At 52.8% G+C, this 15,255-nt stretch overlaps 7 protein-coding genes across 7 annotated transcripts; 3 read left to right on the plus strand and 4 right to left on the minus strand.

Moving 5' to 3' along the window:
• Positions 1 to 1,334: 1,334 nt before the first annotated feature.
• On the plus strand, positions 1,335 to 3,236 carry RHO25_008062 (uncharacterized protein; the record flags this gene model as incomplete). The annotated part of the gene is made up of 3 exons (XM_023600212.2): positions 1,335 to 1,871; positions 1,926 to 2,318; positions 2,373 to 3,236. The coding sequence occupies 3 exons, from the start codon at positions 1,335 to 1,337 to the stop codon at positions 3,234 to 3,236; spliced, it is 1,794 nt and encodes a 597-aa protein (XP_023448920.1).
• Positions 3,237 to 3,448: 212 nt separating this feature from the next.
• RHO25_008063 (uncharacterized protein) lies at positions 3,449 to 4,489 on the minus strand (the record flags this gene model as incomplete). Its single annotated transcript, XM_023600213.2, has 1 exon — positions 3,449 to 4,489. The coding sequence occupies one exon, from the start codon at positions 4,487 to 4,489 to the stop codon at positions 3,449 to 3,451; it is 1,041 nt and encodes a 346-aa protein (XP_023449299.1).
• Positions 4,490 to 4,505: 16 nt separating this feature from the next.
• On the minus strand, positions 4,506 to 4,841 carry RHO25_008064 (uncharacterized protein; the record flags this gene model as incomplete). The annotated part of the gene is made up of 2 exons (XM_065603021.1): positions 4,506 to 4,766; positions 4,824 to 4,841. The coding sequence occupies 2 exons, from the start codon at positions 4,839 to 4,841 to the stop codon at positions 4,506 to 4,508; spliced, it is 279 nt and encodes a 92-aa protein (XP_065459093.1).
• Positions 4,842 to 6,646: 1,805 nt separating this feature from the next.
• RHO25_008065 (uncharacterized protein) lies at positions 6,647 to 7,804 on the plus strand (the record flags this gene model as incomplete). Its single annotated transcript, XM_023600214.2, has 1 exon — positions 6,647 to 7,804. The coding sequence occupies one exon, from the start codon at positions 6,647 to 6,649 to the stop codon at positions 7,802 to 7,804; it is 1,158 nt and encodes a 385-aa protein (XP_023449298.1).
• A 152-nt stretch (positions 7,805 to 7,956) lies between these two features.
• On the minus strand, positions 7,957 to 8,619 carry RHO25_008066 (uncharacterized protein; the record flags this gene model as incomplete). Its single annotated transcript, XM_065603022.1, has 1 exon — positions 7,957 to 8,619. One exon carries the CDS (start codon positions 8,617 to 8,619, stop codon positions 7,957 to 7,959), a length of 663 nt encoding a protein of 220 aa, XP_065459094.1.
• A 1,678-nt stretch (positions 8,620 to 10,297) lies between these two features.
• On the plus strand, positions 10,298 to 10,692 carry RHO25_008067 (uncharacterized protein; the record flags this gene model as incomplete). The annotated part of the gene is made up of 2 exons (XM_023600215.2): positions 10,298 to 10,381; positions 10,435 to 10,692. The coding sequence occupies 2 exons, from the start codon at positions 10,298 to 10,300 to the stop codon at positions 10,690 to 10,692; spliced, it is 342 nt and encodes a 113-aa protein (XP_023449003.2).
• A 1,125-nt stretch (positions 10,693 to 11,817) lies between these two features.
• RHO25_008068 (uncharacterized protein) lies at positions 11,818 to 13,493 on the minus strand (the record flags this gene model as incomplete). The annotated part of the gene is made up of 2 exons (XM_023600216.1): positions 11,818 to 13,212; positions 13,266 to 13,493. The coding sequence occupies 2 exons, from the start codon at positions 13,491 to 13,493 to the stop codon at positions 11,818 to 11,820; spliced, it is 1,623 nt and encodes a 540-aa protein (XP_023449302.1).
• Between the last annotated feature and the right edge of the window lie 1,762 nt (positions 13,494 to 15,255).

The following is a 15,255-nucleotide window of genomic DNA, read 5'->3' on the forward strand; positions in this document are numbered from 1 at the left end:
GCCGCGGTAGGTGGTCAGTTTCCAGAGACTGCCATGCACTGCCTCCACCCATTCTTCTGTGTCTGGGCTTGTCCTTATGCCCATCTGGCGGCTGAGCCGTCTTGCTGTTTTCTGGACGCCTTCCATATCGATCGCGTGGGATTGGTAGACGTGAGGCGGAGCGATCGTGCTCAGGAATTACCGTTTGCTCAAGGGCGCCGAATGCGCGACTTCATCATGCAGCTACAGAGCACTTACCGTTGAGACTATGCAGGTGCATGTCTATAGGCTGCAGGCCAATGCGACGTAAGGTCTGGGCTCGTGCAGAGAGAGCAAGACAATTGTGCAGACGAACAGCTTCAGACCTGCTGACTTACAGATATATATTGCCTACACATTCGTGCCCATGAGACATGCTCTTCCACAAGATGCCAGGCCATGTGAGACAGGCGTGCGTTGTCCAACTTCACTACGGTATTCCCATGATTGTCTTATAGTGGCAGGTGCGCAGTGGAGTGCAGCATGGGGCAGGTCAGTCTGCATTTCGTGGGAGACGCAGACTTGCTGTCGTGATGAGGAGTCAACTTCTTGACGGGACGAGGGCGGAGCGCGGAGTGAGCGGTCGGGCAGGGTGGGCTGCGGGAGCATGATCTATCCCGGTCAGCATTCTGATGGAGCCCGAATGGCGTCTCTGGTGATGACAGTGTGTTTCCGAGAAGCAGTAGAGTCAAATTGATCGTCTGTTATGTAGACCCCGATGGAAAGCGGCCGCCGGCCGCATGCTCCATGCATCTCGAGTCCTCTTGCATACGGTCATCGTTTAGCTTCCGTGCAAGCCGTGCCAATGAAAGCCTGCGCTCGATCTGCCTTTTGGCCTGCAGCAGACCGGATGGAGTTTGCTATTTCAGTACGCTTCAACCTGTCTCGTCAACAAGATCGGAGCATCGTCTCACGGCCTGGTCAGATCCCGCAGCTTCGCGAGTATGTCATGGGCAGCCGCCTTCCACGTGCTCATCTCGCTGACGACGCATCAATCCTGCCTTGTCGTCGGACGAACAGGCTGTGCAAAGAATGTCTGCCGATGACTGGAGCTGCAAGTCCGGAGTATTCGGGGTCCCAGGAATAACCACTAGCAAGCTCCGGTAAGGTGCTGATGATGCTGACCGAGAGCAAGCCTGGAAGGGCTGAAATATGGAGCGCCTTCATCAGGCTAGTCAACCGTTATGCGGTCTAACTAGTCCCACTGCACCTCGGGAGCACGAGCGCAGGCACGCGAGCTTCTTATACAATGTGGAGCCCGCTCGCCTGATGAAAACGCGGTCTTTTGTTGTTCAGCCTGACGACCGTTGCCCAGTATGCGTACAGATCTGCCAGCAGTATTCGCCTTGAGCGTCGCGTCAGCGAGTGCTTTTTCACTACCATGGAAGCGGCAAGCAGGTTCTGATAATCCGTATGTTCCGACATCGACGTCTTGTCCATCGTCAGCTTCCATTCGAGTCGCAGACTCTCTCAATCCGGATGAAGAAAGCTACGCGCAGGAAAGATTGTCCAGAGCATCCGAGGATCTTTCATCATGGCTGGGCAGGACCTTGGATGGCTTCTCTTCGGACAGACTCCCAAAGCTTGCGCTGGCGCTGAGTGGTGGCGGAACCAAGGCTGGACTGACAACTGCTGGAGCAGTCTATGGTCTGGATGGCCGTGAAAGCAGTGATTCTCCCGTGGCTGGCCTGCTGCAAGGCATGACATATGTGTCGGCGCTGTCTGGAGGATCTTTGACTTTGAGTGGGATCATGTCGAACAATTTTGCTCAAGTGTCTACACTGCGGGACGAGCTGTTGGAGGAGAGCTATCAGAACATCTTCTCTGCGCCTCTCACGAATGCTGACGCGATCGTAAGCTGTTACATGCGAGAGACATCTCAGAGCGCATACTGACAATGGACACAGCGCGCCGACGTCGGAAACAAGACTGCAGCAGGATATCCTGCATCACTCATTGATATCTACGGAAAAGTCATCTCGTACAACTTCATCTCTGCGACAGGTGGCAATGGCCTTCACTGGTCCAACGTCACCTCCCAGTCGAGCTTCCAGGATCATTCTGCTCCATATCCGATCATCACAATCACCCAAGCGAATGTAGCTGCTGGCATGTGCTCTCCGAATGAGACCAGTGCCATCTGGGAGGTTGCGCCATTGGAATTTGGTTCATGGGACAGCAACGTCGATGCGTTCTACCCTACTCAATACATGGGTTCCGTGGCAGGTAACTCAAGCCAATGCACCACTGGCTTTGACAACACTGGCTTCATCACTGCCATCTCGTCAAACATCCTTGTCGTAAGTACCAATGTCCGCCCAAATCAGCGCGGAGGTACTGATGATCACTCACAGGACGATACCTGCTCAACTGGCAACGAGAGCACCGACTCGCTCAGCTCTCTTGCGGGCACCGTCAACACTGCTTTCTCCGGCGTCTCTCTCGTCAACCCCTACGGCATCGTCCCCAACCCCTTCTATCAAAGCTCCGAAGCAGGTCCAATTCGAGACCAACAAGACCTTTTCGGCACAGACGGCGGTGACAGCGGACAAGCCATTCCCGTCTTCCCCTTCCTCCAGCCTGAGCGCAACATCGATGTCATCGTCCTCGTCGATGCCGCAACTCAACAGCCCGGCAACATCACAAACGGCACATGGCTCTACAACACCTACACTTCGGCGCAAGAGAAGAATCTGACCAGAATGCCGCAAGTGCCCACGCCCTCCGAATTCGTCGCAGCAAACCTCTCATCTCGCGCTCAATTTTATGGATGCAATGATAATAACACTGCAACGTTGATCTACCTGCCCAACACCGAGCTAGGCGAAGCCCCTACAGGCTTCCAGCAAACGGCCGAGCAAGTCAACGCAACTTTCGAAGGAGGTGTCGCTATGGTGACGCAAAGCCAGCAGAACTCTACCGAAGCGCAGGAGTGGGCTGCTTGTCTTGCTTGTGCTATCGTGCACAAGAGTGTCGAAGCTGCGGACCTTCCTGAAGTGTGCACGGGATGTCTGGAGAGGTATTGCTGGCCAAGGAGCAACGAAACGGAGGGTGGCGGAAGTGGCGGTGATGGCATCGGGAATGGAACAGATTCTGGCTCGGGCTCGGGCTCTGGATCAGGATCTGAGAATAGTGCTGCAGGAATGATGTCTGGGGCGAATCAATTTGCTTGGCTCTCTGTTGCAATTACAGCTGGTTGGGCGGTGATGATGCTTTAGAGCAGAACATGGACAGATCTGAACAAGGCTTCCGAGTTACTTTGAATCACTGCAGATGTCTGATTCTTTCTCCTTATTCCTTTGAATCTGACAACTTCAAGACTGGTGTGGCTTGAATTTCGTGACAACATTCTTCGCGCTGACCAGACCCCCAGCCACCTACCTCCCAAGTCAGACCTTTGTAGCTGCCGCGCTTAGAATGTTTTCTTGTTTTAGGAAGTAACTCTCCGCGAGAGCATCCAAACCTGAGGCACCAAACCACTAGAGGCAAGAGGCAAGAACATACGAGCGAAGGTACACGCCTGACTTGGGAGGTAGCCAGCCACCTGCACCACAATCTGTTCTTCGCGCTTGTACTTTCCTCCACCCTGAGCCGAATTATCGCGAACACTGCCACTCAATTCCTGGTCGTACCACCGTGTCGCCGTGGTAGTATAAAACGTTTGTGGGATCTTGCTCAGCGAGACTTCCAATTTCGCCTCTGTGATGCCGCCTGGAGGAGCCTTGACTGGGTGATTGATTGTGACTTCGATCGAATCGGTGTTGCTCGCTTCGGGTCTCTTCTCCTTTGTATACTCATAAGACAACTCAAGAGAGTATTCCAAGTCGAGGCCGATTTCTTCAATGCCAGCGCTGACGCGCAATCCTGATGTTACGCCTCTGACATTTGTCTCGCTTGTTGAGACTGTTAGTGTTTGACTGAGGGTTCTCTTGACTTCAAATGAGATCGACTGTTCGGTTTCAGTTGTGTTGTTGTAGACGAGAGCGTCGCCAACTTTCTGCGTCCGACCGCCAGTTGGGGTGATCTTGATTGGTTGGATGATTTCTTTCACTGGGAGGATGGGCTCCCACTTGAAGCAGCTCACGCAGTCGTTGAAGTGGGCATCAGACATGTTTGCCACTTCTTTGATGTTGCCCCAGCCTTTGATGTTTGGGTAGGAGTTTCCGACGCCGTTTGGATGTTCCCACATCATAACGCGTTGCCTGTCCAGTAATCCCTTCCAGCGTACGGAGCTCATGATGTCGTTGATGTGCCAGTCCGGTAGATTATGAAATTTGCCCGCCTCCCATTCGCTCAGGAACAATGTCACGCGTGGACCAGAGAAGTTCGGATGTTCGAAAAGCTCAATGGCACCGAGTTTGAGATCAACTTCGCGCCAGAACCAAGTGGCAATTTTATCGTTCATTTCGCAATCGCGGAGATCGGTGCCCTGGATTTGACCAGTGCCAACGAGATCGACAGAGCTGCCCATGCCTGTTGCAATGCGATCAGAATGAATGTTCGGCGTGTCTCTCGCTGTACTCTTGCTTACCATCCAGATTGCCCACAGATTTGCCACTGTCTCGCGGTTTGTGATGATTTGCGACCGTCACGACAGTCCCTACAGGCAAATTCCACGCAACCCAGGTTGCCTTGTCATTGAATTGTGGAGGGATGGTGTGGCGCTCGCCCTTGGCGTAGTCTTGTATGCTAAGAACATGCTTTTCACTGTTCCAATGTGGGTCGTTGTACAAGGCTATTGTGCCGCTCTAAAGGCCGGGATGGTAGTGTGGGATTGGCCGGAGGCTCGTCAGTTGATAAATGACTTTGCGTGCGTCTGCCATGATGGTAGCAAATGTGTTGTTTGGATGATGAGTGATCCTATGAGTTTGACTGTGTGCGTATGTTGTACTGCCAGGGGACTGTGTCTTCTTAAATATGTCTGGCGAACGGTCTGACCAATACACAAGAGGAGAGTATGTGGTCCATAGCTCGTGGCGTCCGTATGCATGGCACGACGCCGGCCAATGCCAAGAGAGCAGCGGACAGTCTCATGATGTTCTTGTCAACGGGCATCGCCGCAAGTGCTTGCCGCGAGCCGTAGCGCGTAGCCCATGGCGCTGCCCGCCGTTGCAAGCAATGAGGATCGAGAGCGTCCCTCGACCACCGCGCATGCTTGGACACAATACAATGACGTTGCGCGGAACGTGCGGAGGGGCCGAGTAGGGCGGATGCGCGTGCACCACCTCAGAAAAGTGCGTCCGACTTGCTTCATCCGGTAGCTGCAAGTTCTAGAGCCAAAGTTTGTGTGAATGTGACTGTCGGCGTGTCAACCACGCGGCCGGTTGCATGCATGCTGTTGCACGAGAGTGTTGAGCAAGCGTAGATCGCGAAGCAGAGGGATCCGCCGGAGCGGCTGAAGATCACGCTGCCGTCCAGACTTTTGTTTGTGTACTACGCTCGTGAGACCAACTTTAGCTCATGGCGTTGACGATATGCTGCCATCGAAGCCATCCCTCGGAGGCGCCGCTACGGCAATTCTCGAACGAGAAGACCATTTTGGTGCCTCGAAATACGCCCGCAGAAGGCGGGGAGCTGTCATGCGCCAGCTTGGCAAGCCAACGGCCAAAATCGTGCGATGGACCATGAGTGGTAGCCGAATGAGCATGAAGTCGCTCCAAGTCTCCAGCGTGTTGTGCGAAGCACTTGTCGAAGTGGCTGGGCTTTGTTGGAGAAAAGAGGAGCTGGCGGGCCCGTAAACAGTACTGTGAGAGGAGAGTGCCGTAGTCTAGCTCTGATGTGGCGTCAGCAGGTAGTTGTGAACCTTGACGCGCATTAGATGTACTTTGGCCGAGTACTCTCCACTGCTCTGCGCAGCCTCTATCGGTCTGGAAACGTACGAGGTATGGACGCAGGTCTGCTCTCAGCGAGTATCTGTGCGACGCAATCCGCCGACGTACGCACGCTCCCTTTTTGCCATCTGCTTTATCGACTTCGTCCTACGATGAGAGCGGGAGGTCGCGGTCACGTCGACACTGGAAAGGCGACGCAGCCCTCAGCGTAAGGTTCGATGGTCACTTAAGAGATGATTTGGCGTGTCGTGTCGACGTTGCCTGTAAGACTGCATTTTCTGCAGACTATCTGAAGTCGGAAGGAAATGCACACACTTCAGCCCTCACAAGTGGCCTCAGCTTTGCGGACTTTAGCTAGCGCGAAAGCAACCGACATGGGTCTTCTACCAATAGATTTCCCATCATGTACTCTGCGATAGCTTGCCCAGCTCTCTTGTTCTTCGCGGATAAGTACAGTGCGCGCGAAGTCAAGGCGACATCGAGGTTGTGAAGCGGTGCTGCTTGCGGTTGTCTAGATTCTCCAAGGAAAGGCGAATTGGAAGTGAAAAATCAAAGCAGCCAGTCCAGGAGGTCGTCATCGAACGACCACGGTGCGCATTCCGGCAGGGTGTGAAATTTAATGGACATTAACTAGCGCAGAACAAGCTGACATGGGTTCTCTGCCAATGAGAGCGTCCTGCACATTTACGCTTCCCTCTCCACTTCTCCGCAGCGGAGAACCACGCTGACATCCCCAAGGCAAGACAATGTAATACTCTTGCAATCGAAGACTGCCGACCGGCGCAACACGGCGGAACATGGCAACATCATCATTCTCCACCATCAAGCTCAATAGCACGACGTTCCTTATCCAAGAGCACGACGCCTACGGCGAGCGACCATTCATCTATGTCAAACTTCCACCAACCGCTCCTGTACTCATCCTCACAGATACGGGCTGCGATGAGCCCGATGCTCGACACAAGAATAGCCAATTCATCCACCTGCGCGACTACCTCGAGAACTTTCCCATCGCCTCCAACGACAACAAGCCACTGAATCCGAATGCCAGCCTCCACTACATCATAATCTTCACACATTGCCATTACGACCACATCGGCGGCGTCACACAATTCCTTCCACCTGCTGGGCCACCGGACAACCAGAGACCGCCTCAGATCATTGCCTCATCATGGGGGAGAGACTTCATCGAATCCGAAGATTTCGACGCTCACTCACTATTCAAATTCATCAACAAGCCTGTCCCATTCTACTACGTCACCAAATGGGCTCAAGCATTCGATCAGCTATACATCGAAATCAACAATCCAAAGCGAAACTTGTTCGTGAAACTGGATTTGAAGGTGACATTCATTTTGATACCTGGTCATACCCCAGACTCGCTGGCATGGTACGACCGAGAGGAGATGTGGTTATATGTGGGCGATATGATGTACGAGGAGAGAAGTTCAAATGGGGCAGCTGAAGAGGACAGAGTTGTTGAAGGTACCTCAAGCGGAGGAGCGAGTATTGTTTTCCCATCCAGTGGAAATCTCATCGAATGGGTGGCGAGCCTACGGAAATTGTTGGTATTGGCAAGAGCTGAAAACGCAAAGGCTGAGAGAAGGGCAAAAGCAGAGGCTACGAGCCTTGGAGACGAAGGTTGGCAGATTGTGCCGAGAAGAGTCAAACTCGCTGCAGGACATGTGACCTCAGGAGCCGATGCGGAAGAGTTCTTGAAGAAGGTGGACCAGTATTTCTACCAAATCTTGCAGAAAAAGATCCCGGTCATCAAGAAGGAGTATCATTGGGACGATTTGTTCTTCACTTGGAGGGCAGAAGAGTGGAATCTATCTTTCAAAGCTCCACCGAGACTGGTCGACCAGGCGAGAGACTTCTTCGACTTCCATGGCTCGGATTTTCACGATGGATCAGAGATGGAGCTGGCGTCGAGCGATTACTTTCTGCACGCATAAGTAGTCTCCGACATAATGCGCAGGAGTGTATGAGTATAACTTCAAATGAAAACCATTATCTCTGCTTGTTCGATCCAAGAAACAACCACCGCGTATCTATACCCCGTGCCTCCACTGGCATCCTTGGGACAGAGGTGGAGGGTTCCAGAACACTACTTTCTCTGATCATCGAGGATCTTCCCAGCCACTCCATCTCCCTCGCTCACGATTGTTGGCTCCAACGCGGTATGGAAACTATCAGTTGAGGCGGCCGCCTCGGAAGCTGTGTAGAAACTCTGCTCGCTGTCCCGGCGTCGCTTCTGGCGATCGGTAGTGGGCAGAGGCGAGGTGGGGACAAATGGTGCCGCTCGAGGGTTGAGTCGATGGCGGCGAGTGCCCTCTTCAGAGACTGCTCCAAGTCCTTGCAAATAGCCTGCAGCTTGGCAGGGGCTACCTGTTGGCTCGAATGGAAAGCGAGGCAGGGAGTGAGGATGAGCCATCGCTGGTTGTGGCCAGTATGGCATGTGTGGAAAGGAAGCTTGAGCCATCGGCGGCATAGGAGGCGGAAATGCGTATGTATTGGCCATTGTGTCCGCTGCAAGGTCTAATGACCTGAACGGGGTGTTGTTCAGGCTTGGTCCAGGGAGTCCTTGCTCCTTCCATTGTTGTTTCAATCGTTCGAGCTCAGCCCCTGGAGCCAGACGCTCGCGCCACACGCCATCCACCTCTTCAGCATTGTCTAGGCTGCGCTCTCGCTCGAAAACTAGACGTTGTTCGGCTTCTGCAACTTCACGGGCGTAGCTTTCCTGCAACTTCTTGTCGTCGGTTGGCTCCATGATGTTCGGTTGTGCTGGAAAGGTCGATCGCGGTCGCCAGAAATATCTCACAAGGTTTGCTGTGATTGCTTTGAAATCTGTTGAAAGAAGACCGAATCCGCTGCGAATCTCGATGGTGTTGATTCGTGATGTTCGGCTCGTCGATAACGCCTGAATCGATAGACAATGCTCTTTCAACGTGCAATGTGTCGAGTTCGTTTGTTGAGAGCGTGCGGTATCAAGCGGCGTTGATGGGGCAGAGTTCTATGGAGCTTGGCCGCCGCAACGCTTAAGCAAGTCGAGCGTTAAGGCGCTGTCTGACGCTGCAGATTATGACCTCACAATCGATTTTTGACGACAAGATCGAGCGTGGCCCATTCGACTTCGCCAATTGATCCCGCTCCGCGGATGAGAAAGACGCCGCGCCCTCTAAGTAACGACAGTGATTGCCCGCGAGGGACGCCCTGCTCAACAAGCCCCTTTCTGCGCTTCATCGAGGCCAGATCTTCGCTCGCATCATGAGCCACTCGATCAAGCTCGCATGCAATACTTCGAAACGTGAAGTCGTCCCTGCCCACCCTGCATCGATCCGGAGCACACAAGGTGTCAAACTGCGTCCACGGGAGGCTTTCTGAAGATTCGCCCTCCTGAGCTGTCGGGGGATTGGGGAACATGGAGCAGACGGAGACTCAGATCCTCTGAGCCGTCTTCCGGCAACGCACTGAGACACCCATTCGAGGAGACGCAGAATCGAACTCGAACACGATGGACGACACGCAGTTGCACCAGGCAACAAAGGCCTAACGAGCTTACAAGCAGACGCAGCAGGCGCCCGACTACCGTCACAAGAGTCTCGCTGGTACTCCCACACGGGTCGTCACAACTGGAGACGGCAGTGACGATCCTCCTCCGTGCACGAGATTCGCATCTGCTTAAATGCCTGAGAACAAGCCAAGGAAGTAGACATCTGCAGCGAAGGTGTAAATCTTGGTATCGAAACCGAGATAGGCGCCAAGGTATTTGGGCAAGGAAACCTACCTGATCGTACTGGGACAAGAAGGATGACGAGGTTTCATTGGAGGTCGTACAGATTGCAATGGGTGATGGAAGAAGCAAGATGACGGCTTCAAAAGTGTCACGGAGCACGCGGGTAGCCATGGGCGATGCGCCGTTCATATCTGCAATCCATTGATCGATCCGTATCGATCGGTTCAAGTAGCATATTGACCACAGGGTAGCTCTAAGGAAGCTGGAATGGCTACAATCAACACATAGGGTGTTTCGTACAACTTTCACGTCCTCTCCCCTTCATATGCCTCCAATTAAAGTGATACAGCCCACGAGATATACAATCAGCTCTGGTAGCGTCAGCGTTCTGAACGCTCGGTAGAAGCGTGAAAGGCATTCAATGGCATGTTGTTCTAGTACCCTCCTCCCGCGTGCTGCAGGTGACGATGAAATGAGCCACCAAACAATGCATTGTGGCGTATTTCTGGCAGTGCTGCCTCCGTGGTCAGTGGCCATAGCTTCTATGAAGTCGCCCAGCACAAACAATTTCTTCCGCAACAACGCTCTGCCACACATCATCACCACACCACAGCAGCAACAGCAACCGCACGCGTCGCCTTTCCTCTTCTGCTCGGCAGCACCAACTCTTCCACACACCACCACCACCAAGCCACCGCACCGCACCACCAAAATGTCGGCGAACAGCACCGAGCTGCAGAAGAAGATTGAGCAGCAGGAGCTGATGATCGAGTGGCTCACGACCAGATCTGTCGAGGTATGCCATTCACCTGTTTCTTTGCCATCTACTCGCTGCTAACAGCTTAACAGAGAGACAACACCATTGCAAGCCTCACCCACCGCCTCCAAATCGCTCAAATCAATGAGCAAAACAGCAGAAATGAGCGCGTCAACCAGGCTTTGGGCTACCAAGCCAACGAGCAGAAATTGCTCGAGCGAGTGAAGAAGCTGGAGCAGGAGAAGACACAATTGGTGGAAGTGATGGACGAGGCCGCCAAAGAATTCGACTTCCTGCCAGAGTTCGCGAGCAAGGTGAAGGAAGTGAAGGATGCAGTGATGGAGAAGTGAGGGGGTTGGGGACTTTAGAGAGGACCATTGGCGCTCCGGTCGATAGGACATGCCATACAACGAACTTCACTTTCATTCACTTTTCCCTCTATCGAACGTTTTGTCTCCAATTCGTCATGGTCAGAATGCCAACGGGTCGCCGAAAACTTGGGGTCAATATCTTTCGAGCCTCATTCGTCACTCATTCGCTCCGAGTCCAGATTACATTCAATGTCAACAGATGTTCGACAGTAACAGGACTCGACATATCACTCAAACAAGGGACACACGAAACCCGGTAATAAAAAATTCAATGTGGTCTGAGATTTCATCGACCATTTCACTCACTCCGCGTTCAGATTGCGTCCAATGCCAACAGGCATGAAAGAGCAGCGGAATCTGGTTGCCAACTTTGAGAGACACACAGAAAATCCGAGAATGCGATAGTCAGAAGTTAACCAAGCTCCATTGATCGTTTCATTTCACTCTGAACTCAGATTGCATACAATGTCAATGGGTGTATAATCGGTCCATCAGTCCTTGATAAGAGGGACACAGAAGATCTGAAGGCAGTTATCGATGTTATCCATTTTGTCCGGCAAAAACCTCTGTCTACTCCAAGTCCATATTGTGTTCCATGCCAGTGCGTGTGCAACAGCGACGGATCCAGAGACTTATATCAAATGGAGATCACAGGGGATTCGAATACGGGATTTTTGATACTATTCCAGCGTCTGTCGAGAATTTCGTCTGCTCCGAGCCCAGATTGGGATCAATGCCAACGCGTGGACGATAGTGATGGATTTCAGAAGCTGGTTTCACCTCGAGATACTAAAGGTTTAGAAACGCAACCGTCAATGTTCCGCTCATTATTGTCAAAAGCTCCTAGTCACTCCAAATCCAAGTTGCGTTCAGTGTCAACGTGTTGACGCTTGCGACGGGGTTCAATGAGCGGGACGAGATCGAGAACACAGGATGCGACGGACTTGGCCATTTCCAGCTTGCTTCGCCGACCTGTCACTCACATATCACGCTTCCGTCAATGCCACCAGGCTTGAAGAAGCTGCACGAAACCTGATTCAAGTATCGTCAGAGTGCTTGAGATCCAGTGCGTGAAAGTCTGTCGATATTGACGTCTGCATCTATTTACGACCTGAGTTTAATCTGCAACTCAGCAGTCGGGCTTGGTACGCACGATCCATTGATGAGCACATTGGCCGGCCTGCCTCCCTCGCATTTAATGTCGTAGTTCATGACAACATGTGCGACCATCAACTTCATTTCCTGCGAAGCGAAGAACCTGCCAGGACAAGCGTGCCTACCATGGCCAAAGGACATCCAATCATTACCAACGGCAATGAGAGCTGTGTTCTTCTGCTCAAGCACTCGCTGTAACCGCTCAGGATCCTCGCCAGCTTTGACACGCTCAAGATAGTCTTCCCTGGGTCGTGAGAAACGGAAAGCGTCGTATTCATGAGGTCGTTCGGGATATCGCTCCTGGCCTTGATGGACGTCATACGATGACCAGGCGACGCGTGTGCCGTATGGGATGTGCATGCCGTTGCTCAGCGTAATGCCATTGGAAGCGGTGATCAAACGTTTCAGGTTGATGTCCGCAAGTGCGGTGTAGCGCATTGTCTCGCGAATCGCAGAGTCGACACGAATGAGCTTGTTGACGGCGTCTTTCGTCCAGACACCGCCAAATTCAGCCAAAACCCTTTCACATTCCTCGCGAAGGCCGGCAACGTAGTGCTCGGCATCAGGAGACCCGTAGATATCGAGCAGCGTGTTTGTGGTGACTAGACTTGTGGTGTGGATTGCAACCATGTTCAATAGCAGCAGGCGGCGCACGATCACATCCTCATCCAGGTTGAACGCATCCTTCTTGCCCAATTCAATCGACTCTCTGAGTAGCCATTGCAGCGCATCGTTCGGTTCCACGTAGTTTGGGTCTTTGGCCTCCGATTGCAAGTGACTTAGACGTTCCCGAATCTCTGGAACAGCAATACGCTTGCACTTCTCCCTGTAGTTGTGAACGTCTCTTGTTAAGATAGGCGCCACTAGGGGCTTCATCCATTTCGGAAATAGCTTCATGATGCCTCCGGCCTTGAACACTGATACAGAATAGATTCGGGAGTAATCCAGGAACTCAGGTATCCGGCAGAGCTTGCTCCCGCAGAATACTCTGTTGGCAGCTCTGCTCACGATCTTCATACAGGAATCATATGCTTTGATCGAAACATAGTCGGTGCTGTTGACCGGCCATTGGTCGTGCATGGCCTGCACTAGCTCGCCGTAGACATCGTTCGTCAAGGTCGGAAGCTTGCGAGTGAGCTGGCGCCTGACGACATCGAAGTGCGGTCCGTCAACGAAAGCCGTGCCAATGGTGTATGAATGCGCGATTCCTTCGTTGTTGAGAGTGTGTGGGTCTACCTCATCGTCTCTGTGGTTCATCACCTCTTGTAGAGTGTGAGCTGGAAGGATGACATATGGCTCTGCACTGAATTGCGGCAGGACGAATGGCTTGCCCCGCTTGAGACACTTTGCGGTTGTCAGCATTGTGCGTCTTTCCAATGAATACGAGATAAACCAACCTTGTTTGCCCCCTCTTTAACCATGTAGTGCGTATTCTTCACCGCTGCAAATCCAGCTCGGTAGTGAGCAAACCATTGCTTCTTGATGCCGATCCATGTTTGCGAGCTCAGAAACTTCCCTCGTGCTGAGATCAAAGGGAGCACTACAATTGAGAAGAATGAATAAGCAATAAGCAGAGAGCCTGCCGAAAAGGCAAGCTGCGAAATTGAAATAGTGTCCTGCAGCATTGCGGGTGAGGCTCACGGGAGGAACAATACTCTCAGAGTCGACAGTCAGCCACGGGAATGCTTGTATAAGTATGTCGTGGCATGCAAAGATAGTGATAAGATGTCTGGATCCACCTCGTACTTCTCGTATGCGATCGTCATACGCCAAAGGGACGAGTTGCACGGGCACAGTATGGGGCTAATGCTGTTTCAAACGCAGGCCGACCAATTAGGGTTTGCACAAGTGCAACTTCCATGCATAAATGCTTTCACAAGAGTGGCTTTCCAGCTCGGATGGTGGCTGTCGCGGGCGCTATGATGCAAAAGATTGGCGTTGCCTGTGCCATGAACCAGATAAGGTGCCAAGCAACGCTGTGCACCAGTCTGCTCGTACCTGATGCGAAGTCAAAAACCGACAAAGTACCTCCAAGCTTGACCATCGGTGCAGCCTTGTGATAGCTTGCACAACACCGCCTTCCAAAGTTCATCGTCACTGCACTGACGAAGCATCCAATGTCGCTCATCGGGCATTTCGGAGGCTTTTACCGCGCCGCGGGTCTTGAGTCGCAATGGTCGTATCCATCGTATTCCGATCTGGCCAAGCGCAATAGTACGTCGCCCGTGACATGCCACACTGATCTTCAAAGTTCACCCGCACCGTCTGAGATATACAATCCTGACCAGTGCTTGTTTGCTGTGGCACGATGTGCTGAGCAACAGATCTTGCCGAGTTGTGAAGAAAAGAGAGAGGGGAACCACGTGCCCACCCGGTGGTCGGGCCTTGGACCGGAAATGAGGACAAGCATGATGACGAGTTGAGCTTTGCAGTTCGGATCCACTTAGTACTGGCAACTCAAAATGCACTTCATCTGCTGCTTGCATTTCTCGTACCTTATCCGAGCATTCCTCCATCGATTGTTGTCCTCTACCGCAGAGTTTGGCTCGACCTACCACATACATCTCGGGCTTCTACAGTAGGTGTATGCTGCAGGTGGAGATGCAGAGCATGTCAGCACGCAGCTAGCTTGGAGCAAAGTTCGTTGCTCCCTTCGCAAGAGTATACTGGGGTTCCAAGGAGGAAACGGTAGTCCACCAGCGAGACCTAGGGCTGACAGACGAAGCCACGTCCACCTGTGGGCAGTGAAGGCCTGCACGCAGTACGACGGTCCTACCGTGATCTTGATGCTGGTCGAATGGCTGCAACTTCTCCGCAGGGCAGCAGGAAGAATTTCGGACTCAAGCCTCTTGTCGTTGCCGAAGCTGTAATCCCGTAAACGCTAGCTGGGTGGACCTGGGCAGGTCTAACGCATTTCCCATAGCGGCATGTAGGGCAGACATCCTCGCGCAGTTGGATGTGCGTCTCCATCTCTTCCTGCTCATGGTCGATTCAATCCGCCGCGCTTCAGCGGTTGCCGAAAATGCCTGAACTCTGAACAAATGTCGACCGTCGATGGGGTCAGCCGCAGCTGATGGAGTGTGTGTCGCAGGCAAGTGCGCGCCGGCTGGCTTTTGAATGCACTTGCTCGTGATGGACGTTGCTGGAAGAATGCTGCTTGAAGAATGCTGCTTGAAGCATGCTGCTTGAGATCGGAGGAGTTGCAGTTCTTTCTGCGCTGGCCGGCCAAGTGATCGAGACCATTCGCTGGAGACTCGTGGAAAGAAAGTCAGGGAAATCAGATCGTTCTGTTGTACTCCTGGCGTGAAGAGTCGCTCGACGCGGCCCAGCTTCACAGAGGAAGAGCTTGTCTGGAGAAATGCCACGGCCTCGTGATTCGCGTCGTGG

Source organism: Cercospora beticola, chromosome 5 (genome assembly GCF_033473495.1).
Source record: "Cercospora beticola chromosome 5, complete sequence".
In the NCBI taxonomy this organism is placed as follows: Eukaryota; Fungi; Ascomycota; class Dothideomycetes; order Mycosphaerellales; family Mycosphaerellaceae; genus Cercospora; species Cercospora beticola.